At 41.4% G+C, this 26,303-nt stretch overlaps 1 protein-coding gene across 1 annotated transcript in view; it reads right to left on the bottom strand.

The window, feature by feature from the left end:
- Positions 1-25,916, bottom strand: part of NCKAP5 (NCK associated protein 5) — a gene marked incomplete at both ends in the record, with an annotated part of 351,457 nt that extends 325,541 nt beyond the window's left edge. The window contains one exon of the mRNA XM_084289510.1: positions 25,848-25,916. Coding sequence (XP_084145636.1) covers positions 25,848-25,916 — 69 coding nt within the window. The remainder of the gene's footprint in view (positions 1-25,847) is intronic.
- Positions 25,917-26,303: the final 387 nt, after the last annotated feature.

Below are 26,303 nucleotides of genomic sequence, written 5' to 3'. Positions count from 1 at the left end.
GCCAATGGACTTCCTCACACGAGATCATTGCTCATTCACAAAGACAAGCCCAGAAACTCCACGTATCATCTGGGAATACTGTATATTAATCTTCTTGAACAACTCCTACCCTGCCCTAAAGCAAAATTTGTCCTTTAAGAATTACAGCACATTATTCTATAACAACATTTTTCTTCTCACCCAGGCAGCAAAAATATGAGAAGGTGAAGGAAAACTCTGTGGCAGTTCCCCCAGAGGAGGCTGAAGTCTCCATCTCAGCCCAGCTACAGACCTTGCTGGATTCTGATTCTCTGCCTCTGAGAGCAACACAGCCTTAAAATGTTTCTGACAGCTTCTTCTAAAGTTAGCCCATCAGTTGCCATCCATCTACATGTAACATTGGCAGCTGCGATGGGCTCCGCAGAGGCCTCAAGTAATTCTGCGCAGAACCTGTCCTCCTGGATAGAGGGGAAGAATTTATGCCCAAGACTGCTAATTTTGAGCACAGACACTTCTACATCCTCACAAACCATAAAAATCTAGGCTGCTGGCCAAATCAGTGCTTAGGAGGATGAGCAGGGAAGACTTAAACAGCAATTCAAGGGAACAGAAACAACTGTGGCTCCCAAGGAAGAAAGCAAGAATAGCAAAAAGTATCAAAATACCGTTGAATATTGAAATTCCGCTAGGTATTTTGGGGAAGGGAGCAGTGGGGCTTTAGGGGAATGTATGTACGGGAAGATACACTTGGTTTGTGTCCCTTGTCCTGTGTGATCATATGCTAGGATAAGGAATGCCAGGTCCTACCCCCGAAGAAACTTCCCCTTTGCCGGAGGTCACGGTGTTTGCCACTTCTGCAGTCCCTTGGAGGCAAAGCCTCTTCGTTGCCTCTTCCAGAGCTGCCAGAATCCATCACTGCCAAAGCTCTGCTCGGCACAGCGCTGGGCTGCAGGAGCAGAGGGAGAAGCAGAGGCTTTCCAGAGCAGACACCCAGGTAGCATCCCCCAGCCCTGGGACAGGTCATCTGTGCAGGCCTGGATTAGCAGCTCTGCAAAGCCAGCAATGTGGATAACACAATGCCACGGTAGGATTAACACCTAATAATTTTGCTGTCATTTGCTATTGCATATTTCTAGAACTGTGATAATGCCCTGAAAGCTGCGTATCAGCCATTATTTCAGGGAAGGCTTTGTGAGAATTCTCTCTTAAAGCGGAAGGTTTCTATAGAGCCGTTGTGCTTTAACTGTATGTGCTCACAGTCCAAGGCTCATTAATTCAACAGACAATTTATTCTTTTGCAAAAATGATACTCCAGAAGCTACTATTTGAACAGAAATAACATTTCACATGAAGCAGACTCCACAGGGAAGAGACTAACTACCAGATGTTTTATGTTCATTTAATAAATTTATGAAATTGCAAGCTTGACTGAAAAGAAATCTAAGAGAAAAAAAAAAATCTGTTTGGAGAACAAATGTTGCCTTCATATAGCTGTTTATCAATACCAACAAGACAGCGATACAGCACAGAGTTTAAATCTTTAACTGCTTAACATCTCCCAAGCAAAGGTGGTGTTGTAATCGAGCAATGACCTCAGGATCTGTCCCCAGAGTTGAGAACAAAATAGAAAAAAACACAGGTTTGTCAACTTAAGGTTGTCTGCAAGTTAAAAGAGTCTTCTAAGCAAATCTTTGTTCATCTCCCCTGGGCAATAATGAGCTTTTTCTGCCACAAGTTTTCTAGCGTAGCAGTAAGAGGTAGGTTTACCACATTTAACTTTCAATTCTGTAACACAAATAGTAAAAAAAAATGATAAAACTTAGAAAAGAGCACAGCACAGCAGCCTTCTTCAGGCACATGGGAAGGATCTTCAGTGCAGAGCCTGGGCCGAAGCTAGGATTGGCATCCCTGCCACAGAATTCACCCAAATTGCCTCTGAGGTGCAGAATCCTTTAACGGGATGGGAGTAAAAAGCTTCATGAAGAAAAAAGATCTAAAACCAATTGAGTCAAAAGGAGAGGAATGGGTTTTGATCATTTGTGTGGTGAAGGTGAGCTGTGTCTGGTGGAAGTCCATGCGATGTGTGCTGTGCTGACACCATGTTTATTTACACACAGCATAAATGCCCTCAGGGCTGAGGGTTCAGGGGACAGCTTTACCCTAACATACAGCATCCTTGCTCCGTTCCTTTCCTTTTCATCAGGAAAGTACCTCTCCATGGGATAGGGGTTTTCTTATCTGCAGAGAACATGCAGAGCTCTCATACATCCCACTGCAGAGTCTTCAACAGTATTTAAGGGCTGATGTGGGGGTTTTGGGGGAACAACCTTCATGGAACGGGTCAACATTATGACTCCAGCCATCAGCCTGGGAGTCACTGGGACAACTTCTTAGCACAGAGAAAGGCAGCGTGCCATTGCAACAGCACGCCCGACTGCATACACACATGAATAAGACTTCTTTTGGCCCAAAATGTCTGGTCCAGATTTCAACTCCCAGGCTATTGGCTTGGCATCAGGCTGTCAGCCGTATAGCCTGGGATGGCAGCCTTCGTTCTCCTGCTAACTCGGGGCCTTCTGTTTCTAAGCAATGGACGCCGGATCCCTGCGGGAGTTCTGAATTGCTGGATGCACGTCAGGAACCTTGCAAAGGAACTTCGGGAGAGGGGTGGGGAGGAGTCATAAGAAATGATAGAAAATAAATTAGATGGATTTAAGTTTGATTCAAAAAGAAAAGCTTTTCTGAGTCCCAGCGGCTCCTGACTCACCGTTCCAGCCTGCACAGATATGAAAGGTGGGATGCCCAAACTCAGAGGGGGTGGTGTACACTATATAGGGACTATAACTAGCACAGGGCACTAGATAGCTGAAGCTATCCAGTCCCATAGGGACCAAGATTTCCTTTGGTTTGCTTCCATTTCCCCCCTCTGTATCCCTTCCCTTATTGCAACTGAAAGTGGGAAACCCCCAGGGCTGTGAGGAACCCAGCAGCCACACAGATACATCCCACAGGCTCAGGATACCAAACCTACATGAGCAAAGACTGTAAAAGAGAACTTTCCCGTCTGTCATTTCCCAGCCCTCTTTTACTCCAGACTGTCACACACGGTGCATGAAGGATACCAGCAATGACACCGCTGTGTATTTTCCTCACTATGCAGTGTGTGGAGAATCACACTTGTAACACACACGGGAAGAGATCAGTGGGGTGGCACCACGTACCACACCTTCATTTGATTTTCACTTCGCTCTTAGACACTCAATATTTAATCATTAACAGTCTAACGCATAAACTTTATGGATGGGTTCTCTTCAAATGAGACAGTGTCAAAGATTTTGTGCCAAAACGACTATTTTCTCCAGTAAAATTAAGTCCTTTACACTTTCATGCATGCCTTTTATGTATATGAGACCTTTAACCAAAACATATGCTTCTCTTCTGCAGAGTAATTTCTTCCTTTGTCAACAGTACATGCACTGACTGCTGAGTGGAGGAGAATCCAAAAATTTTAACTTCAGTTTTCGGCTTTCCTAACCTTATACAATCACTACAGTCATGTCTCACTTGCCAGCAGTTGACTCTAAATGTTTCTGCTTACCTAGAGGGAAAAAAAAAAAAAGAAAGAAACAGAAGACAGAATAGAGCATTTCAGAAGAACTATCATAGCCATTAGTTCCACAAACACACTGCACCTAGCTCAGAACCAAATTCTGCCCCCAAAAAATGACGTGTCACTTACAATTATGCGTGTACGCACACAGAAAGTGACGGGGACAGGCAGAATGAGAGGACAGCCTAGCCCCCGAATTTTATAAAGCAACATATGCCTCAGGTGTATGAGTGTCGTGGATATCCATTATACTGTTATCTTTGTTCAACAAGACTTTGTGCGTTTTGCAAATGGAGTTCATCAACAAAATGAACTAATTATTTTACAGAAAAAGTTGGTGGGGGGTGCGTTGCCTTTTAATTTCAATTCAGATTGCTTCTACCAGCTCTAGCTGTCAACGCTGATTAAAATAAAACAGGCAAGCAGGAGATCTGGACCATTTTTATCATACTTCTTATGATAAAATATGTATAACTTCAAAATAGTTAATAGAAATCTAGCACAATATTCATACATTGCAATTTCATTCAAATATGATTCACAGATATCCTTGTGGGTTAAGTATTACAATTCCTGTTATATGGAAAGAATTGCTAGAAAGTCTGTGGCAGAATAAGCTCCTAGACTGTGCTTCTGTGCCCACCCCCCTCATGTCCTATAGCTCTTCTTTAAAGGAATTTCACAATATTCACAATATTTATGCCAGCTCTTCTAGGAAAAAGCAATTTTCATGTTATGTGTCAGTGGCACAACCTAAGACGTCCCATAGTGGATACAAATATTGCAAAGAGAGCTGGGCAAGAAATGTCTAAGTGCACATTTTGTAACTTTTCCATGCTGAAGTGGGAAATGACAGAGACCTTTCAACAGTTTTCATAGTAGATGAAGGAGGTAGATGGTTTGGGCATTCATCTGAAACATAAAAAAGCATGACTAAACAGGTGCTGGTGTAGTCTGTCTTATTTCAGTCCAGGCTCTTTATCTCTGTCTTATTTAATTATAAACTGCAATATGAAAGATTTATCAGTTTAAAAAATAAAGATCTGATACATTTCAGCAAGAAATGTCATAATCTTAAAACGGGCATGTTACTATGAAAAGTTAAGGAAAAACAAATGACTATCCCTTTTATTTTTCCTGACTGCAATACAAAGTGATAAAGGCACCCAGCTTTGACCCATCCCGTGATCTGCATTGGTTGGGACAGTCCTGGAAAACAATTTCTTGCCCAGTTCCCCAGGACTTACTCGGAATGCTTCTCTGTCTTGGAAAATCCACAGCTAAAAATTAAACTGAGGACCAAGATCGCCTTGGTCTTTGACAGATCAATTTCAGATTTCCACTGGAATCTAAAAGCAAGAGCAAAAGCATACCCAACGTGTGGCAAAGATAAAACAAATAGCTCTAAAAATTGCTGGAGGATCAGCACAGTGCTGATAGAGTAGTGAATCAAAAGGCACACATCCTTTAAGGCTTCATGCTGACAGTCCTGCACTGAAGGCACGAGACAACTCAGATGAGTCACACTGTGTTACAGCATTTATCATAAATCAATGCTATTAATGCAAGCAGACAAGATAAGTCACTATCTGATGTGTTAGTCGAGAAAGAACAGGAAGAGACAGATTTTGTACAAACCAGTTGAACACAAAATAAATACAAAAGCATTTTTGTTCTTTGATACAGCCCTCTTACTGGTGAAAAAAAATATCACTATTCAAATATCTTCAGTAATTCTTGTTTTGAAATTAACATTTTGAATGTTATTTTCCTCCAGCCTAAAGGTCAAAGGGATTCTACAGGTGGCACATTTCTGTTACAACAACCACTCTTCCCTCTGCCCCAAAGTCAGGGGAAGGAGAGGAGCTCACGGCAATGGGCTGCTGCATTAGGAGAGGATGAACCACTTCTTACAGGGCTGCTCTCTTACCTACTCGTGCCTCCCTTCACACATCTTTCCTTGCGACTTTTCCACGCTGCTTCCAGCGGCTCTTCATGCATTGCTGCCACGGGGGATGAGGAAAGTTTGCCCATGTGTCAAGTTATTGGCAGTGCTTCTGCCCATAAAGTCAGTGACGTACCGTAACGACACCCTGTCCTCCAGAGCACTCAGGCAAGACTGCAAAGCGCTTGAGGAAAGGTAGCAGCTCTTAGCCTCAAGTTACTGGTGAAGGAACTGAGACACAGCATTAGCCACTGTGAAAACGGAGCCATGAAGTGGAAGCAGCCACTGATTACTGGTTTCTCTTTTCCACCACCATTTTGTCCATCATCACTGAAAAGTTAGTTATGCCAGATCGTGCCTTCCCCAGCTGTTTGCTTACACAGAAGAATAAACTGCTGCAAATCCCTTTTCCCTCTGAGAACCAACCCAGTGATATAGTTGCTTCATAACATTACTGAGCTGAATAACAAGGAGTGAAACAATGAGAGCATGACACCTAAACCTGGTTCTTGATCCTTACCCCTCTCGAACTGCAGAAGTACTGGATTGCATAGGCAGCAGGGCCATCATTATCCCCAGGCTGACCTCCTGCGTAATGAAGGACACTGAATTTCATTCGGTAACTGGGGCGGTGGAGGGAATTAATAAGGGGAGTTTGATTCTGCCTGCTGCAGGAGCTCTTGAGGCAGCTGAGGCAGTAGGAGGTTACCAGGAGGGTAAGGTCATCCCTTCCGTGCTCCTCCCAGGCAGTGAAAGCTCCATTAATTCTGTACTCTCCAAATGTAAAACTTCCAAGTATGAAAATATAGATAAGCCTTTATCCTCATTTATAAACTAATTTAACAACTTTTCCAAGCTGTGTCTACCAGGACAGACCCATCACCCCAAAGCTACTGGCCAGCCATGCGGCGGACCTTGCTGAAATGTTGCCACTCTGCAGCAAACTCTGTGTTACTCACAGTCACGGAGAGTGGAAAAGTTCAGAAAATGGCTGGGGATGCACCACATACTGCCTTTTCTTACTGCTTTTTTCCAGGTCTGTAGTGGCCAGAAATCTCAGTAAGAAAGGGAAAGAAAACGGAAGAAAACAGTCTTTGAAAAGTTTAGCAAGGCATTTCTATCTCAAATACCAGGAAAATACTAGGAAAACATTGTACAAACTGTGCTTCTGGGATTTCTTTTGTCCTTATTTTACAGGGATAAAACTATGGTGAACGAGAGTGAAAAACTAGAACACGCTAATAGCATTAAATTTACAGGAGGGAAATCCCAGTAAAAATCACAGCAGGATCTTCTCCCTTCATGCAAATTCAGAGACAGAAGTTGCTACGCAATGCAGCCCAGAACATGGCCAACCCATCAAATGATGAGATTCAGCACAAGCTGTAGAGAAGCTTTTAAGTAAGTGACCAGTAGCCCATTGCAACAGGGAGTACCCCCAGTTTCAGCCCCGTCCTGTGGAGCTTCCCCAGTTCCCACCTGAGGAGTTTCTTCCGAATCACTTCTCCATGGGGACATTTGCTCCAGGAACAGCAGGAGAGGTCACTGCCCAGACACCCTGTGTGTCCCAAAGCTGCACTGCACATCCAGAAGAAGACAAGTCCATCATATATAAACACTGCCATCACTTCCTTCTTTATACATACGGAAACTCTGCAACTTTAGGAAGGTTCAGAACGGTGCCCTTCCTCCACCCCTGCTGTGACGTGCTGGATGTATCCTGGGGACGCCCATTTGGCAGAAACCACCTTGGGTCAGTGGTTTATTAGCCATTTGTTTGCCATCTGAAAGCCCACACACAGACACTGGATGTTTTGTTTTCTTTTCCTGACTGCTTTCACACGTGAAGCTGCAAGGACGTGTCAATTGATCAGATGAAGCTACTGCACACTTAAACTCACAGCGAGCGTGCCAGGTGAGGAGTCCGTGTAATCGGCTGCTTGGGTCGGTACAGCTGCTGGCAACCTGTCATCTGCTGGAAAGCAGCTTCAGTGCTTAAAGGCTCCAATCCCACCCCATCTCTGCACCCCAAAATAAAGCTCCCCCTCCAGGCTGCCCCTCAACTTCTGTTTTGAAAAGTTTCAGGATGACAGACAGAATTTGCAGCACAAGAAGTTTCCTCGCATGAACCAACAGTGGAAGCAGGGTAAATAAGCACCACTCTGTCTCCTCTCTCCTCTACTGTAACCATTTTGTCCTCATTTGGTCCACAACAGGTTCCTCTACTGACAGCATGACAAAAGTCTCCATTGACCTTACCAGTTTGGGTTCCACTGTAGGTGCTCTGAATTGAAAGGCTCCAAGCTAGCATTTCATTATGCCACCTATAACGCATTAATATACATGCAATTAATTTTAAAAACTTTCCAATTCTGAACCCAACTCATATACTTATTTATTTTATCATTAGTAAAAAAAAATCTTCTAAAGTGCTGTACTTGTTGCATACACTTTGCCATTAGGTTTAAAATACAAGTGCTTACAGAATCGAGCTATGGCTGCAATTTCTCTTTCTGCATTTTCATCTTCCGCGAAGCTGAAGGGACAGCTTTTGTAGCAAGGACAGTCATTACATTTTTGAACAAACGGAGTTCATTCAGTGACAGGTTTATTGCTTGTTTGTCTCAGAAATATTTGCTACAATGGACATCATAGAAAATTGCAAGAAACTGAAATATTGAATGTAGTTTGAATTGCATTATATGGAATTCTACAGCTCAAATGGTATTTGATAAAACAATATTCTCGACTCAAATCACCGCGCCCAAGAAGGATGCTTGGGTCACTAACAAAAGCTGGATCTTATTTGTTTTCTGCCAATATTTTTGCTTGACTAAAGAAAGGCTTGAATCTTCTTGACATCATAATTTCATTGTATCCCAGGATCGGCACAGAACTGAATAACTCTGCTTGCTTGAGCTGCCAATGTTATTACTTTAAAAGTTTACAGAAGCAGGGAGCGCACTGTAAATTTGACATTCCTGTAGGATATAGAAATGTCGCATTTAAACATATCCCTCAAAATGCTTTTTCAAAATGGCAGGATTAGGGACAAAGGTCATGTTTTTGACATTATTTATAGTCAAGTTGCTCAGATTACTTATGGAAAAAGCAGCCATGAGACTTATTATACCCACAACCACCCATCACTCAGATATATGTTATGGTGAAAAGATAAGACCAGCTCCGCTGGGGGGAATGAACTGAGATGAGAAATGCTGGGTACTGCATGTGGCAGCATTTCAACCTGCAAACTCCCCAAACAGAGAGTTCAGAGTCAGCCTAAGGTCTCTCCCTAAGTACTGTGTTCTCCTCCCCAAAGCAGGAGACGAACTGCAGCCTGTCGGAGAGCTAAGTCAGGGAAGAGAGAATACAAACTTTAAACCAACAAGAGGTTTCAAGACATGTGAGAGAAGTTAATTGTTTAGAACATGAAATTTCTTACCTGACTCTGGAGTATGAAAAAGAAAAACTCTGAACGCTCCGTCCCTGTCCTATAATTCAGTATAATTTACCTTATCATTTCTACAGCATTCCTTAAAACTGATTTTAATGGGCACCTAAGCAGCACTGCTACATAAGCTCTTGAGAAGTATCAACAGAGCATGTTAATTTAATGCTACACTAACCAGCGTAATGTCAAAGCTCCTGGTTCAAATTTAAATATGCTTTCCCTCCTCTGGATCCTTCCTTACCGCTCATCAAGGATGAGCCTCAGTAAACAAACGTGTTATGTAAATTCCTCAGACAATCACCTGCATTTACAAGTTACAGATGAGCAAATCCTCTCCCCCATCCCCTCACCCCCAGGGGAGAGCCCCAGGCCCCAAGGCAGCACAGGGTGCCCAGCAGCAGCCCGGCTGCCGAGAAGAGCTGAAGGAAATGCCGAGGCACAAAGACCAGGCTGAGCCGGGGATGTTCAGGGAAGGCAAGTCAAACTCCATTCAAAACCACAAAATAAGGAATCGTAACAGTATCTGACTTGAAAGGATTTTTTCCCCCCATTATTTTGTTCTGGAACTTGTAATAACCTGACATTTCTTAAAATACCGAAATTGAAGTACAAAGAGCCCAATTAAGTAATGCCGAGATTATGAAACAAGCCAGGTGCAGCACAAAAATTCAAATTAACGCTCATCGCAAGCTTCAAATCAAGTGTCAGTTTGCTCCTTTTTATTTTAATTTATTGTAGTCAACATTAGTTAAAGCTGGAGACATTTGTTCTCTTGCTAATGATACACACACAACTCCCACTTCCATCCCCCTGCTCCTTCCAATTAAGAACTTCTTCAGAACATTTCAGCTAGGAGGCTTATCTGGCACAGATTATTCACTGCATCATATGGATCCGGGTTCTTATGTCTGCGAGCTCCTTAGAGCAGCAATTTGTTCTTTGTTTAGCATATTTTGCAGCGCACAGCGCTAAATAAGCTTAGGGAGCTCTAGTCACTGAGGCATGTTTGTGCTGGGTGCATTCGGCGTTGCCTCGTGCTTTGTTGTTGGAGTCTGTGCAAAACCCTGCCTCGGTGCCATGAATAAAATCCTGGCTGCCTCTAAGTGGATCTGTTTCTTGAGGAAACCTTCAGACTAAACACACAGAAATTAGTGGATCTGAGAAGCTCTGTAGGTGGAAACAGCACACATTGTATTACCTCGCTGCTCCCTAAGTACACGAAATGAGCAGCAGCTCACTGCTTACCTCCCTGCACAGCTAATTGCCTTCCTTACCCATGCTTCTGACACATCTTGCATGCACCCTGGGTGCATTTAACACCAACCGAGTAACAAAACAACACCAGTTCCTTCACGTGGGAAATTCAACACAGCTCACCCAAGTTAACCCTATTGCTTTTGCGTTAGCTCCGAACTTTTCAGCCTCACTGAAATACATTTTGAGAACTAAAAAGACCTGGCATGGTTCCTCTGAGGAGCATGGAACAGGTTTCTGCCATCGATGCTGAGCATGGAACATGCAGGACTTTATAAAAGCCTCACATCTGTTAGCATGGACACCAGAGGGGCTGGACAGACCCAGTGGCTGCATCTTCTGGTCTTGAAATTCATTTCCAACAGACTGCCAAACATTTTGGTGTTTGAAAGCCCTATGTCCTCCATGAGAGAAGTTTTCTTCCCAGAAAATACAGGGTATGTCTTCAGTTTTGTTTAAATAAAGCTCTCTCACTGCTATCATTGTTAAGGGAACTGGAAATGGGCAATCAGTGCTCTGCACTCTTACAGGCTTTCCCCGAAGGGAAGGGAAATCCAACCAAACATTATCTTCCATCTCATGCGACTCTCATCCTCCCGGCTCACACATCGGAGACTGAGCAAGGGGTGTTTAGATAAGACACCGTAAGTGGTTACAGGGACTGTGTTGCCAATATTCCTGCTCTCAGCTGACAGGAGAGGACTTGTAATACCTGCAGGTTATAAGACATCTGAACCCAGGCTGAATCCCTCCGATGGCAGGAAGGATACTTAAAGTGAACACTTGATTTCCACAGCTGCTACACAACCTAAGCAATCAGTTCAAACACTGAAAAAGGCTTAAAGTGCTTAAGCTATCAGCACTTCTTTCTCTGACAGAGGCACATGAAAAACAGAGACAAGAGTATGCTGACGAGATTTCCACTGAGGGTAAAAGCAATCTCACCAAGCTCCGGGGCCAGGCTCCTGCTTTCACTCAGACCAGCAGAAATCTGCAGAAACTTCACCAGACTGCCCTTCACCAAACAGCATCGAGCCTTAAGCAGCCTTAGCCAAAGGAAATATTTCAGGTTTCTGGTCTCTTGACCTGATTTTAGTCATGCTTGCTTGATTGCTAAGCTCTTAATTCCGGCTGATACCAGGTTAGTATAAACTGAAATAGTTTGATTAGCATCGATGCCGATTTATACCACATAAGGGCTCGGTCTGCTGGTTTACTTAAAAGGCTTCTCAATTTACTCCAAAGCTTATGGGGGCGAAATCTTTACACTGGAGTTTCAAACTGCAAGCCTAATTTTGAAAAGGGGCTTGACAGAAAAGTTCTTCTCTAATATATAGATTAGAGGGGCAGAAAGTGTGCCAGTTGGCATTAAACTTTACTGTCCTCCCCTCCCTCTGCCTGTCTAATCCACCAGAACATTCAGCTTACCCTTTAAATAAACAAGAAGCAGTTCAGGTTGCATATTTTATCTCACAATTGCATTTGGTGCTCCAAAAGCACATTAAAAGTGATTTTAAACATATATATTGCATATGTTTATGTGTTCTCTATCTTGCCTGTAGGGACTGATACTTTCTTAAAATTTTACATATGATTATATATGAATGAAAATAAGAGTAAGTTCAAAGCCCAACTAGTGTGCTTACGACTTTGTATTTTAATAAGCATAACAGGCAATGATAAAAATACCTATCAGTCTCCAGTCCTAAAGGAAGAAAAGGATGGAAATTGCAAACTCAAACAGTCAAAACAAGGTAAACAAGAGTTAGGAGGCTTCCCCTTGTTTACTTTCAATGAATTTTGATACTTTTTCTACTTTCAAATATTTCAATATTTCAAACCCTTGTTTTGAAATTGGAAACCACTAACCCCAAACTTCTAGATATTAACACAGCTCCCAAAACGTGTGTTAGGTTTTAACGTTAATATGAGAAAAATCAACTTAATAATCATTTTAGTATTAAATTTACTTCTAAATCATGCACATTAAAACACTGAACACTCGCTCCTGAATATTTGTTCATATTTTAATCCTATAGGAATGACAAAATACAGATCAAAGCAGCTGCCTGTTTAGCGAACTACCTTAGTGAAAGGTAGGAACCAGAAAAGTAGAAACTCTCTCCCAGCTTTACAGGAGACCACGCTATTCCCTGCAGCAAGAGGTGCAATTATGGTCACCACTATTATCCGAGGTCAGAAAATTATTGAATACTATTAAAAGTTCATCCAAAGTACTTATACCTCTGTGACCTCCAGCAATCTTGAATTCCACTGGGTGACAACATATTGGCTTACTTATTGCCTCTTATTTGAGACGGGCCCCAAGCTAAACTTATTAAGAAGTATTCGGATCCAAGGATTTGGGTCGACACAGTTTTAATTCGCAGCAGTTCTTTCATTTCAGAAGGTGTCTTATTTCCTTCTCCCAGGCATCTGGGAGCACGCAAAGCACGGGGAGCGCACTTTGCTAAAAGCCCGGGGAACAGCATCATTAACCTTGATGCTGATTACACCTCCTGCCTTTGGACTGTGGGCTGCCACTGCAATAAATACCAGCAGCCAGTTCTACAAACAGAGCGGGCACATTTACAATCATTAATGATATTGTAGCTCTGTAAGGTAGGTTGAGACCTCCAAACCCATCACGGAGTTGGGTGCAATGGGCACGTTGAAACCCGGATGCTGAGTCAGTGCCGGCCGATGGGGCGCCCCAGCACCACCCCTCCTGCCACTGCTGTGCCAAATGAGCTTTGCACGTGGGAGCTGAGTTGACAGCACGGCTGCACAGAGCCACGCAGCCATGCCAACAAAATACAGTGCAAAAAGGATTAAAGTAGAGCCAACATTATCAGCAGGAAATTACTTTTTGGTACTTGCCTATTTTACTTTTTTAATACCTCACCTTTTTCTGGCTGCATCATGTTATTAAAGCACAAGGGTTGCAAATGCACCGAGACTACCCTGAATCCAGGCTCCAGTTGGTATAACTCCCTTCAACAGCAGCTCACATCTGTGAGTGACACTGGGGACATGCTGGGTAAGAAAACCACAGCCTGTGTTGGATTTCCCTTTCCATCACCTGAAACTGGTCCTGCCCAGCTGTATGGAGTTGGCCCAGATAGCAGCATCACATCACCAATGAGGGGCAGATGAGTCAGCGTCCTTCTTACAAAGAGCTGATGTTGTTACAGATGAGACAATAAGATATACAATACACCTTAACAGCTCTAGGAGTGCTGTAACTGACCTTCTGTCTTGTCCATCTTCCTCAAGAAGCTAGGGCAGAGCACATATGGACCAGCAGCGAGCATCTTTTCAGTCCTGTCCCATCCCAACACGCTGCCTTCCCATGCCTTTCACTTTAGGCAAGTGGAAAAACACTGAAAATGCATTTACCATCTGGAAGGAAGAACACTGCATGTTTCTCTTCTGAAGAAGGATCTTTCAGATACAAAGAAGTATGAAAAAGTTTTAACTGCACTTACTGTAAGCTTTTAATTAGTTTTGACTTTTTTTGAAAGTTCAGAGTTAGTGCTATTCCTCTATTCATAAAATGTTTAAAATTATCTCACAGTCCTGAAATACTTAAAGGATTTATTTTTTAATTAATCTTAATGTATAAATGAATTAACTAATATAATATAATTGCTCATTTCAGAAAGGTAATTCTGTACTCAAAAGAGTAGATGCTATAATATTGGTGCCACATAAACTATTCTTTACAGATATTAAAGTAGCTGAATCCCTATTTTAATTGTCAAATCTGGATTAGGAAAGTTTTTGGCCATGAAGAATACTTTGATCTGTGTGTAATTACAAACCTTTACGTTGGCATGGTTGGCACTTCTGCAGCTAGCATTTCCCTGCCAAATGTGTCTTTGTAAATGTAACGTCTAGGTAGGTGGAGGTTTAATGGCTCAGACCTTCAAAGGAACTTATGGAGTCTGAAAGTTTCCAGTGTCCCACTTGATGGGATCTGTGTTTCAGATTTCCAACATTTCTGCAATCTGGGTACCCAAAGTTGAATGCCCCAAAGTTTAACCAAAGTTTAAACAAAGCTCCATTCAGAAATAATTCCATGCCTTGCATAGGCCTGGTGTGCCGATACCTCGGCATGTTTAATCATGTGTCCTTTAGCTGCTGAATTTTGCACGAACTTACCAATACCGTGTAGCAGCCAATCTGGGAGGCTGTGAGGCAGCTACTGCAATAATTCAGCTTGTGCCGTTATCCAGACATAAATCAAACCCTCTGTATCCTGCTGAGACAGCAAGACCCAAGCTTTGCTGAATCCCTACACTGATAAAAAAAAAAAAAAAAAAAAAAAAAGGAAAAGAAAAAAAAGCCCTGACAATGTAGTTGATGTGGTACTCAAAGGAGAGCTTGAAGTCGCAGATGAAACCAAGATTATAAGGTGGTTGGAAAGTAAATAACAATCCCATCAAACAGAACCACACACGGAAGGGGGTTAGGAGGAACCTGCTGCTTAGCCAGTGACAGCCCGTGTGATTCAGTATCACAAGACAACCCAATTTACAAAGACAAAAAATGAAAGAAAAGTCCAATCCAATCCTCGGTAACAGCAGGAGAAACAGATACGAGGTATGAGTTGAGAACTGGAAGCGTTTGAGTCAAAATAGTTACAGAACAAATACAGGATGCTAGCTTGGTTATTGGCTAATTTAGACACATGTACATCAGGAACAAGTCCACTGACGTTCCTGGAGTTTAAACAATGTAAAAGCCACACAAGTGAAATAAAGAAGCAGACACCTGCAACGTCAGATTCTGTCACCTTATGGAGTACGCATTTTTCTGTCTGAGATATCTGTCTAATCAGTGCCACTGAGGTTTCTGCTTTGTGGAATAATGCAATATATAGACTGGCTGAAGCTAAAAGCATCATCTTGTATATCTTTAGTAAAGCTGGTCAGGTTTTTTCTATCTGAATACTCTCCGGGAGACTACCGTTTCTACAAGAAAAAGCAGAATTTTTGAAAGAAAATGCCAACATCATTCTTAAAAATCAGATTTCCTTTAAGATAACAGAAAATGTTTAATTTCTGGGGGCAATCTGCATGAATTAACCCACACACATCTACACAAACCCTTTCTTAAAATGAGTCATAAGGTTTGGGGTTGGTTTCCCTCCAGACAGAGCACCTCAGCAGATGACAGCTGCGTAACCTGTGGCTGCGTGTGTGCCATGGGGTGGCTGTGCAGCAGGGAACACAAGGTGGGGAAATGGCAACTCTCTGAAGGCATTGCAGCTAGACTGGGAAGAAAGTAAAAACACTTCAAAATTCATTTTAAGAGGAGACATATTAAAAATTTCTAAGTAAAAAAACAAAAACAAAAACAAAAAACAGTTCTAGCTGAAAAGACAAATATCAAAATAATTAATCAAATTTCCCAGGATGGAAATACCCATTCTAATTATTTCTAATTTCTACTTTCTACTTTCCAGCTTCTAATTTCCAATTTCAAATGCTGTCCAGGTTCGATGCGTAACTCTCAGAGGAATTTTGCATTGCACCTAGTGGAGTCTCTTGATTAAGGCTCGTTTTCCAGTAAAGATCTTTAATAAATGGGTATATTTGAACCTTCTTACAAATTAATGGAAACAAAAGTATTTTCATTAAGAGTCAGATCTTGCTTTTTTTTTTTTTTTTTTCATTAGGACTGCAATTCATGCTTTAAAGGCAAACAAGAAGTAATTCCTACTTCAAAAAAACTGTTCCATTACACCAGTGAATAATATGCAGGAGGCAAAAACAGACTGGTGGGATTTTGGAGGGCCATGTACCACATGCATACATCACCAAAGATGCATAGGAGCTTTCTGAGCAGTCATACTTTGGTTTTGGATTCAGTGAGAGAAACCACTACCCTGAAACACAATCACATTGTGAGTTATCTTTGCCAAAACTCATAAATTCAAGCAAAGGGAAAACATATTGGGTGTCTGGAAACAGTGGAGGTAATTTTTCCCCTTGGACCTAGCAGAGATTTTCACTATAATGAAAACCTCTGAGGCATAATTACAGAAATACGTTTTCTAGAAATGAACTGAGAAAGTGTTTCCCAGCCCAAATTACTTGGGTCTGCTTTGTACACTAGAAAAAAATACGCATTGACATCACACAAACTCTTTGGATTTACACTGTCACCTCCTCATAATGCCAGATGTTGATACCCAGAGTCACTCTAAAAGCTTTACGATGATCCTAGATCACTTCCTATCTGGGTCAAATGAGGCCCTAAAAACAAAAAGCAGAGAGGTAAGCTCCAAGACACAAGAGCAGAAGTAACTAGAAACCAGCAGCAAAGCCAATCACAGCAATTAGAGCTCGAGGAGCACTCACAGAGTACCTAGAAAAGCAAAATGTCTGGTTTCAGAGCACCTGAATGTTCCTGAATGTCCCTGCCTCCAGGGGTGCTGAGCAAAAGCCATATCCGAGTCATACTGCACAGTTCTATGTAGCTCTGTTCACAATATAAAGCAGAGTATTTTCAATTTGAAACTAACTAACATTATAGCTAGAGAATCAAATGAGCCAGAAAGACAAGCGAATATATATATATCTTTTAGAACAAAACCCAGGATATTCCAGCTGGGACCAAACCAAGTATCAAAATCTCAGAATTTCCCACATAGGCTGGAAATGCAGACAGTTCAAAATGATAGTTTTGATTCAAGGCTATCCCACAATCACTGCGAGTAGCTGGACAAAATACACAAAACTTGAGAACACCAAGGAAACCTTTTTTTCATTAACCGTAGTATTTGTAAAATAAATCTACCTGGACCAAGGATTTCTATCCCTTTTGCCCTTTTTACGGTTGCATGGACACAACTCCATGAGAGAAATGCAGATCCTCTCAGGGATGTAACAATATTGAAAATAGGACATTTGAGAGGATGCCAGGCCATGACTGAGCCCGCAGGAGGTAGATTCGCTGCTTGTACTCAGTCTCACAGGGCAGGGAATTATATCAACACCATAAAACAACACAGGACGTAATTCCTCGCTCTCTTCTCCCCGGGATTGTATTGAAGATAAATCAGGCAACTGTGAGAGACAGAGGAGACCTGTCCTGCTCAGGGTGTTATGTTTAATTGCTGAAGGCAAGAAGCATTTTTAAAGGTTTGTCAATAAAATCCCTATTTAGTTAACCTCAATCTCCTCAGATCTCTTGTTACAGACAGCCTTCTGCTCTCAACATCTGGGCAGGCAAAGCCTCCAATTACACTGCTGGATTTGGTAGCTTAATAGACCCAGATAAGGGCCCCCGGTGTATCCATTTCCCTTGGTAACAGCTTATCTGCAGCCAGCCCAACGATACGCAACCTTTATGCCCCGCGACCTTTCCTGTTCTGTGGCTGGGCCCGCATCTGCCACAGACACGCTGTAATTTATGGAGAAGGGGCAGGGGGCAAGGAGAGAGAGGCCCAGCAGCACGGCCGGGACAGGCCCACACCACACGGGCTCTTCCCTCCTCGCCCTGAGGGGCAGCTGAGCTGGGGGCCGGGTGGCAGCAACCCCCAGGGCCCAAACACCTGAGCTGCAGGCTGCAAATCGCCCCAGAGCCTCCAAATCTTGGCCCTTAATCCAAACCTGAACACGTCCTTGGCTGAAGGATGCTGAGAAATCCTGCAGAAGTCAGCTCAAGGCACACACACAGTGTCTCTCCCACGCTGAGGTGAATCCACGACCGTTTTCTTCTAAGCATTGCTGTGAGCTCCCTTCCTCCCTCCCCTCAAAATCCATGCAGACATTTGTCTTGTCTTCTCCTTTATTTTACTCTTCAGCTCCTCCTTTGCAATCAAATGAATTTCTTTAAAAGGTTTTTTAAAAGTTATCTAGGATTTAATGTTTTCACGTTGAAAGTCTGACAGGGAATTTGCACAGACCCTGTCGTAACACAGGCTGATTTCTCCTGCTTCTCTTAAAGGCCACAGAATTTCATTGCCCTCTGTTTTTCTCAGCCCATCTGTCAGCTAATTTGCAGGAACTAGTTAAATCACCTCTTCTCCATACTTCTTTCTCAGTTTTCCTCTACTTTTGCATCGAGTTCTGTGACAATGAACAAGGGCAGATCAGCTACAGAAATTTCTCTTCAAGCTTTCATTGTAACCTTCGAGTCTCATGTTTGTCGCTTGAAGTTTATGTGCCAAAGACAGGAGAAAGCACAAGCCAGCAGTTTGTCAAAGCACGCTCTCTTGGGATTTGTGTTCTGTTTCAGCTGTCACCGTGTCGCCATATATATGTATTGATGCAACTTCTGATGTGCAGCAACAAATGGTAAATAATTCCCTTCTCCAAGTGCACTTCTGGCTGTGTTGATGTCAGTGCTTTTGATCAATAAACCACTGAGGCATCTTCCAGCAGGAATATTGTTCCAGCTGTTGTTCAGGAACAACATGCTCCATGCACTATTTCCTTGGTTTGAATGCAATATATGAGGCTTTTACTTTTTCTCTCTCTTCAGGAAACATCCTATCTGGCTTGCTATGCAAGGACTGCTCACTGTTTATCCACATCTCCAGCTCCTGAAAAGGCTCGCTGGTTTCTGTTGGTGCAAGTTAGTTTTAACTGAAGTAAGAGGTCACTACCTGTTTCACTCCAAGCAGGGATTCCAGCTCTTCCTGGGGTGCTGGCAGACAACAGAGCTGTTTCTTCCCATTAGGCCTGACGCTTCTTTTTCCTCAGAAAATTCCAAGTGCGCTGAGTCCCTATGAACTTGCAGCCCCCGTATTTTCTGACTTACCTCATTAGGCTGCTCCAGACTCCAAGACAGGCACTTACTGTAACTGCCTGCCACTGGGACACCCACTGCTTTGCACACTTGGGTTTTGAACCTCTTCCTCAATGAAATCCCAAACTGACATCTCCACGACTGCTACACCACCTTCCATCTCACTTGGTGATACTGGTCACTTTATGCTGTCTTAATCCAAGCTGATGTAGATTTTCTTCTAGTACCTTGGACACACTGCCGTGCTCGTAAATGATGCCCTTAAATTACCCATGCAGACCACAGCGTTTCTCACAGCAGTGCTAGTGGTACGCTGCTGTCAGTAAAGGCATTTCTGCCCCACCAGTGGTTTCTCCTTTCTTGCCAGCTGCTGCTGTGAACTGCTCCATTCAGATGGTTCTTTTTGTTTGTGTTTTCTAGTCCCTGACATTCCAGAATTCTTTTTCTGATTAAAATTAATTAAAAATGCAAATGCAGATAAATATATGCTACTGGCAATACATTTAGACAGCTCAGTTTTTGCAAAATCCTGGTGCATGCCCAGTGCCATTAAGCACAACAATCTGTTCCTACTCTCTTCTTCTGTCTTTACACATTCTATAGACCCTAGGATTTTCTTTTTATATGATGTTTCAAGCAAATTACAGGGCTGTATATTATATAGACAGCTAATAGCACTTTAGTTTATGCCTTTAAGGCTGCATTTGCCCAGTCTGCGGAGTGATGTCCTTACTGGCAGATTCGCAGAACAGTGCAGGCATCACTAACGTCGCCATAAGGAAAAGACTTTCCCAATATTGCCTTGGTAATTCAGTTTACTGAGTCCTTATGTCAGTTCTAAATTTTAAGGTTTTCCCTATGAATGTGCAAACATTAATCTATTAAGTTAGTACCACTTCACGGACTTCATTGCTGTTCTCTTCTGCCTTCTACCCCCAAACAACACTCTTGCTGACTTCATTAAACTGTTCTCTTTGACATATGCTCTTGCTGTATGCACTGAATGTTATGGATGTTTAACTTGCTTCTCCAACACGTAGTGAAAACTGCATGCTTGAGGCTCACATTCTGCATGGTTTTTCCAGTGCTGCACCACGCTTTTGCAGTGCCTGACTGCCCTTGGTTGATCCTTTTCTTCTGATGCTGAATGCAAGCAGAACTGAATAAAACTTTAATTCACACATACAAAAAAATCCAAGTTTTGAGAGCACTGAAAGTATTTGCAGATTCATATGGAATTTGACAGCAGTTTTAGGTGGAAAAAAATGTAATCAGGGTGCAAATGTTAAAACATTAGCGAGCATCTGACCAGTAAATATTTTTAGTGACACCTTTCATTTCAAAATGCTGGAATATGTTATGCTACATAGTAACGCTAGACAAATTGGGAGTGTCACAGTCAACTAGTAAAAAGGTCAGGGCTATTCTCTTCAGCGGATTTAATTCCTACACATGAAGAATGGTGCAGCATTCTTCACAGCTTTGGTATAACTTTGTTCTCTCTGTGGCACCTTTCATCTGAAGAAACTGAAGCAAGCTGCAGACACATGGTAATAACAGACCACTCTCAGAATACTTACAAGGTAAAAAAATATATATATAATCTCCAGTTTATTGATTAGCAAACTGGGTTAGCGATTTGTTGGTGATGACGGATTTGGGATTTACACCCCAAATTGGTGGCACCCGGCCCCAGGCATTGCTCACAGATAACATGCACACTTCTCAGCAAAGGTCTCCAATACAACTAAGGGATCTTGTGCATGATGCTAATGCAACTGTGGGCAGGCTGGATGTAGGTACTACTCCCATCCCCATGTACGATTCGTTACATTACACTGCTACCCTTATTACAACCAAGTGCTGTCATTAAAGCTAATGCTACAGAGACCCACGGGAGCGTGTGACCAGAATGAAAGAAGCAGGGCACAGTTCATGAGCCACCAGAGAGGCACTTTCCTGCAGCTTGCTTTCAGAAGTAAAACCCTCATTTTAAATAAAACAAAAACTTTTACTTTGATAAATGCTGGCTGCTTCTAAAAGATATTCTGTTCTCAAATCTCCCCGGCAAAATGCCACCACAGTTGTAAGGGCCAACCACGTGTGCAGTCAGGCTGGGAATTATCCACACAAATAAAGAGCACAGCTTGAAACATCGACTTTTTCCTGATCAAAAGGGTCTTGGAGACAACTGGACAGTTTGGATCAGGCAAAGGATAGGGCTTTTATTTTTTTCAAAGAGTGCCCCAGTGAACAGAGTAGCCAATGTGGCCCTGGTGGCAGCGATACGCTGTAACACTCTCCTCCTCCCACACAAGTTGTTGAAAGCTTGGCTTTGGATCTGTTTGTTGGTAATTTTTTTGCCTTTATTATTTATTTTTGTTGAAGAAATTCTGTAAGGGAAATGTGATGTACAATCAACCCTTTCATTAGCTTCTTTAATAGCATTCCCTGTCTAAGCTGCTTCACCCTTACATACCAAGTAATAAATTGCAAATATTACCAAAGAAGCATTGTCACCCAAAAAGTGTCTTCATTATACCAGTACAAAGGAACTATGTGCTGTGATTTTATTAAAATCAAAATTTAAAATAGCATTAAATGTACTTTTCTGTGTTCCCATATCTGTTTTCTTTATGTACTTTAGTCTAAAGTGAAAAAACAATGCATATCCTTTTGCATCTTGTTTTTACCTAGTTTCATTCATTAGGGGTGTTCAACTGTATAAGCTGAAATGAAAGATTTAACATGAAAAAATTATTTATGAAAAATTTTACAATCATGAAATATTCACACTACTTAACTTTGTAAAGCTGTTCTTTTTAACAAAACCGAAAGAATTTAGGGATTTAAGCCGCATGATAAGGTACAATGCTCTTCAGAAAGATCTGTTTCTCTTTTACTAGTTATATTTCCATTCTAAATAAAACCAGTCTGACACTGTGGTAGGTGACAGCTAAGCAATATGTTGCAAATAAATATATTTTACCACCATAACAATTTTTGTGACTTATTTTAATTCCAATTGGATGTACTTCAGCAATCATTGTAAAGGCTTTGGCCTCAATTTCTATACACAGCAATCCAGAAGAGCATAAGCTTCCACCTTTTTCTTTGATTGTTATCTATCTTATCATCTTATAACTGCTTCACGTAGGGTAAAATATATTATTTACTAATGCCATAATACATTATGGGACAGAGTTCCATTACGTGGAACTCAAAAAGAATCAAAGATCTTCTTTAGTCCTCCTAATTTGTGGTGTTCTGTTTATAAGCAATTTGCATAAGACAATTTCTAAAACTAAAACGTAGTAGCATCACTTTTACAACAGATGAAAACAAGAAGTTATTATAAAGTTATTTTAAAACTGTAAAAAGTATATCCTTCTTGTATGGTGTGTTTCCATTTTAAAATGTCAGGCAGAATATGAAGATAAATTGCAAATATATAATTTTCTATAACTGATCTTATAGGATTACCTGTATGAATTGTTAAAAAGTTAAAATTTGTTATTGCTTCATCTAAACATAGAGCTATAAAACATCATACTGCAGACTTCTTTGTCTGTGAATGTAAATGAGCATCTTTGTGTATAAAGGTTCTCCAATACTGGAATCCTACAGAGCGATAACAGTCATTAGCTATAGTAGGGATTTCAGGAGTAATAGGTGTGATATTATGACTAAATGCTCATAGGAATCTAATTCCATTGGAGCGAACAGAAAGTCTCCCCTTTGACCTGAACGGTCGTTGAATTGATTCCTCTGCTGGATGACATGAAAAGTCAGATCAAAGGTAGGATTCTGAATCTTGTTAAAACACACGGCTTCAAACTACTTGCTTCCTGCGAAGCATTAATGAAAATACCCATTGGGCCCGTAACCAATCACTGAAAGAATATGTCCTATGACGCTCATACTATGAGCATATGTGTGCATTTATATTTTTTGCTTTTTAAAAGGTTTATCTGCACTCATTTTAAAGCTTATTTCCCCCAGACACAAGCTGGAAACAGGAACAGTAGTACACGGAACAACTGTGAACTCTTCTCCTTTATCTGAGGTGATCAAAAAGCAGTTACTATGCCTGTGTTGTAAGGAAGAGTGTTTTAATGTCTACAAAATTTCTCACTGGCATGTCATTTGAAGGATCTGGTTTCTGAAACTGATCCACATCATTTGAAGCCTGACACTTGCTGTTTGATGGGATAGCCCTGAATACAGAACACTCTGATGAAATTCATATTCATATTTCGAAGGCCCAGATACATATTCTAAGCAGGTTGAGGCCATCTCTATTGTTTAGAAACATCTCTTTCCTCTCCTCCCACTTCTTTCAAATAGCATCATAGCCCATATACTCAGAATCTAAGAGATAAGGGAGGCAGAGGGAATTTTTCGGCTTTAAGTATCTCTGAACAATTCTTGTAGATTATATCATGGCAAAAACATTCTAGAAGAAGAGTACAGTCTGATACAGATGGGAAAAGCAGCAGAGCCAAGCAGGGTGGGGAATGTTATCAGAAATGCCTATTTGTAACTCATGGTCCAGAATACAAAAGCAGAAATGTGTTTCATTTAAACACGCAGAAATCAGAATTCTTTCAAAGATATGAGAATGCTGGAAGACTCCACCAAACAAGGGCAAGCCATAGTTTACAAGGAAATCCGAGCCAAGATTTCAAGTAAAGTGTCCAGCCCTGAATACTTGAGAGGTTAAACACAACACCTTTGGGAAAAGACACAGGAAGAAAGAGATGCGAAGACTTGAGGGGGCAGGAGCAGGAGTAAAACATAGCACTTGGATGGAATTTGGCAACAGGAGTAACAAAGACAGACATATGATATGAAGGCAACAATTAAGAAGTTAGAGACAAAGGTAGGATAGAACAGGAAATTGGGGAAAATGAGAGGAGTGCTTCGTTTTGCCTGGTTGAATTCCATGGGATGGGACATGCAGTGCAAATTACTAACATGCTGCTGAAGGCACGCAAATCTCAAAATGTCTCTGTCAGTTTGTTAAGAAGTAATAGCTGGCAGTTAACTATGAACAGTGGTCACGTGTTTCTAATTAAATTTATGGATGACACTCTTTAATCTAGTTATATGTACTCTATTCAATACAAACTTTCAATGGACACTGACCTGTAATATACAAGTACTGAAAGTGCAAGTTTGCAGTGACAAACTATGGAGGCAAGCATAACCTTTAGCTGTCATGGGCAGAAGAAGCCATTGTAAAAAAATGTGTGTTGGCCTGATGGTATGATAGGTTTATATGTTCAAAACATACCACAAAATAACACCTCTTTCATCTTTCCCTCACACATTTTCTTCAACACCTTATCACGACATGGGTTAGTCGAAGACAAATCTGGCACGGGCTGGCATAAATGCATTGACCTCAAGCCAGCGCCTGAATGCTCGTTTTAATCTGTGAGCAGTCTCCCACCCTACTTACCACTTGCCAAAGAGTAGGGAGGAAACATCACCTTTTCTTGGAGTCACAGGTTCATTTTTTTTCCTCCACAAGGAGCATTTTAATATGCAGACAGCATTAATTACTACACAAAGCACTTTTCATGGTGTTACACCCACAGTATTCCCAACGACAACAATAAATGTCTTTCTCTACTCCCCCCTTACTGATGCGAAAGGGTAAGAATTAAGCACAGAGCACTAACCTGGCTGTAAATAAGCCCAAATTAGCACTAGATGGGTTTGGAAGCCAGAAATACCTAGTTCCTTGTTCCCATCCAGACAGCAGACCATGCTGTCACCTCAGGGAAAAGATAATTCCTGTCTTAATACATGAAGGAAAGGCTGAATCTAGCCTATCACCCCAGCAAAAACAGTGCTGATTTGCCATACTAAGCATCATCTTTGTGCAAAATTCACAACTGCTGGCATTTCTGTTAGCGTTCTCTACCCAGTTTCCATATTGCTGACCCCCAGAAACCAAACGCAACTCTTGCTGCTCCCAGTGCCAAACCTCCCAGCTCCCAGCACTTCCAAGCATCAGCCCAGCAGTATGAACACTTGAAAAAAGAGGCAGCTCTGTTAACAAAAGCTAAGGACACACTTCTTCTGCAGAAGACGCTGTCTATGGAAGTCAAAGAGATGGCATGGGCTTCCTCAGAGCTCTTAGCTTTGCTTGTTTCAGTGTTTGTTCCATTAATAGTTCCACTAGCACGCTAAGTACTCGACTTTGGTATGTTTATCCTCTCACACAACTGTTCAACATCTTTGAGCATTTTCCAGTCCTGTATCCATAGTAGAGCTATAAAAACTCCTTGTTAATCTCAATCATCATTTGAAAACATTACCTAAATATACATCTAGAATATAACACCAATAAATTCACATCCTACATACAGCAAAAACAATCACTTTATAGCATATGGCATTTATATTTCGCTTTCAGTTGATATTAGAGTAGTTTATACATTCACTATGGTGAACAATTTTTTCCTGGTATCCTCAACAAGCATTTCTGATGAGATGACCTACCTACAGCTCTCATACACTCAGTATAAAGAAACAGAGGCTTACAGAGGTAAGATTTTAATTACAAGTTTGGTAACTTGTCTGGATTCTTTCCTAGAATGCAGTGAATTCAGTGAGGTTCTTCTATATGATGACATGTTTCTATTTAGGGTACTTTAAAATTCCTCCACCACTTTTGTTCTAAAGAATCTTAAAAATGAGGAAAGGTTGTGATACTGTGATGAATAGATAAACATCTTCAAAATGTACATCATTATGAGTATTGCTTCTTAACAACTGTATCTTTATGACACAAGATATATTCAATAAATTCAGTAAATATTAATTCTTACCACAAGACTGCTGTCCAGAGAAAGTCTTTTCCCAAACTCCCTTTTCTGGAGCTGTCTTTTTCTCTCCATAGCTGAGGTTATTTGTTTTCCTTTTCATCTACTAGCAATGTCAGACTCTTTCCAGCATCACTGAAAAAAAAAATAAAAAATGCACATTTCAATATTCTACTTAACAGTTTCTGTCTTTCATCATTAACTTTGTAATAACCCAGCAGCTAATGACTTTGTGTCCATAGTAGGCTGTGCTCCAGGAACAAATTTTCTGTGCCAGAAAAGCTAAACTCTCCAGACAGAAATATCACCAAAATGTTTGGGTCACGTCTCCAACAAAACAAAAACAAACAAACAAAAATAAATAAATAAATAAAACTTTAAAAAAAAAAGGAAAAAAAGAAAATCTACTACTACTATTGTCTTTATCAATACACCCCGTGTTTTAATAGTCTCTGTTTAACC

This window comes from Netta rufina, assembly GCF_964035555.1.
Source record: "Netta rufina genome assembly, chromosome: 6".
Taxonomy (NCBI): Eukaryota; Metazoa; Chordata; class Aves; order Anseriformes; family Anatidae; genus Netta; species Netta rufina.
Note: the sequence above shows the minus strand (reverse complement) of the source record. Positions and strands in the feature narration are given on the sequence as shown.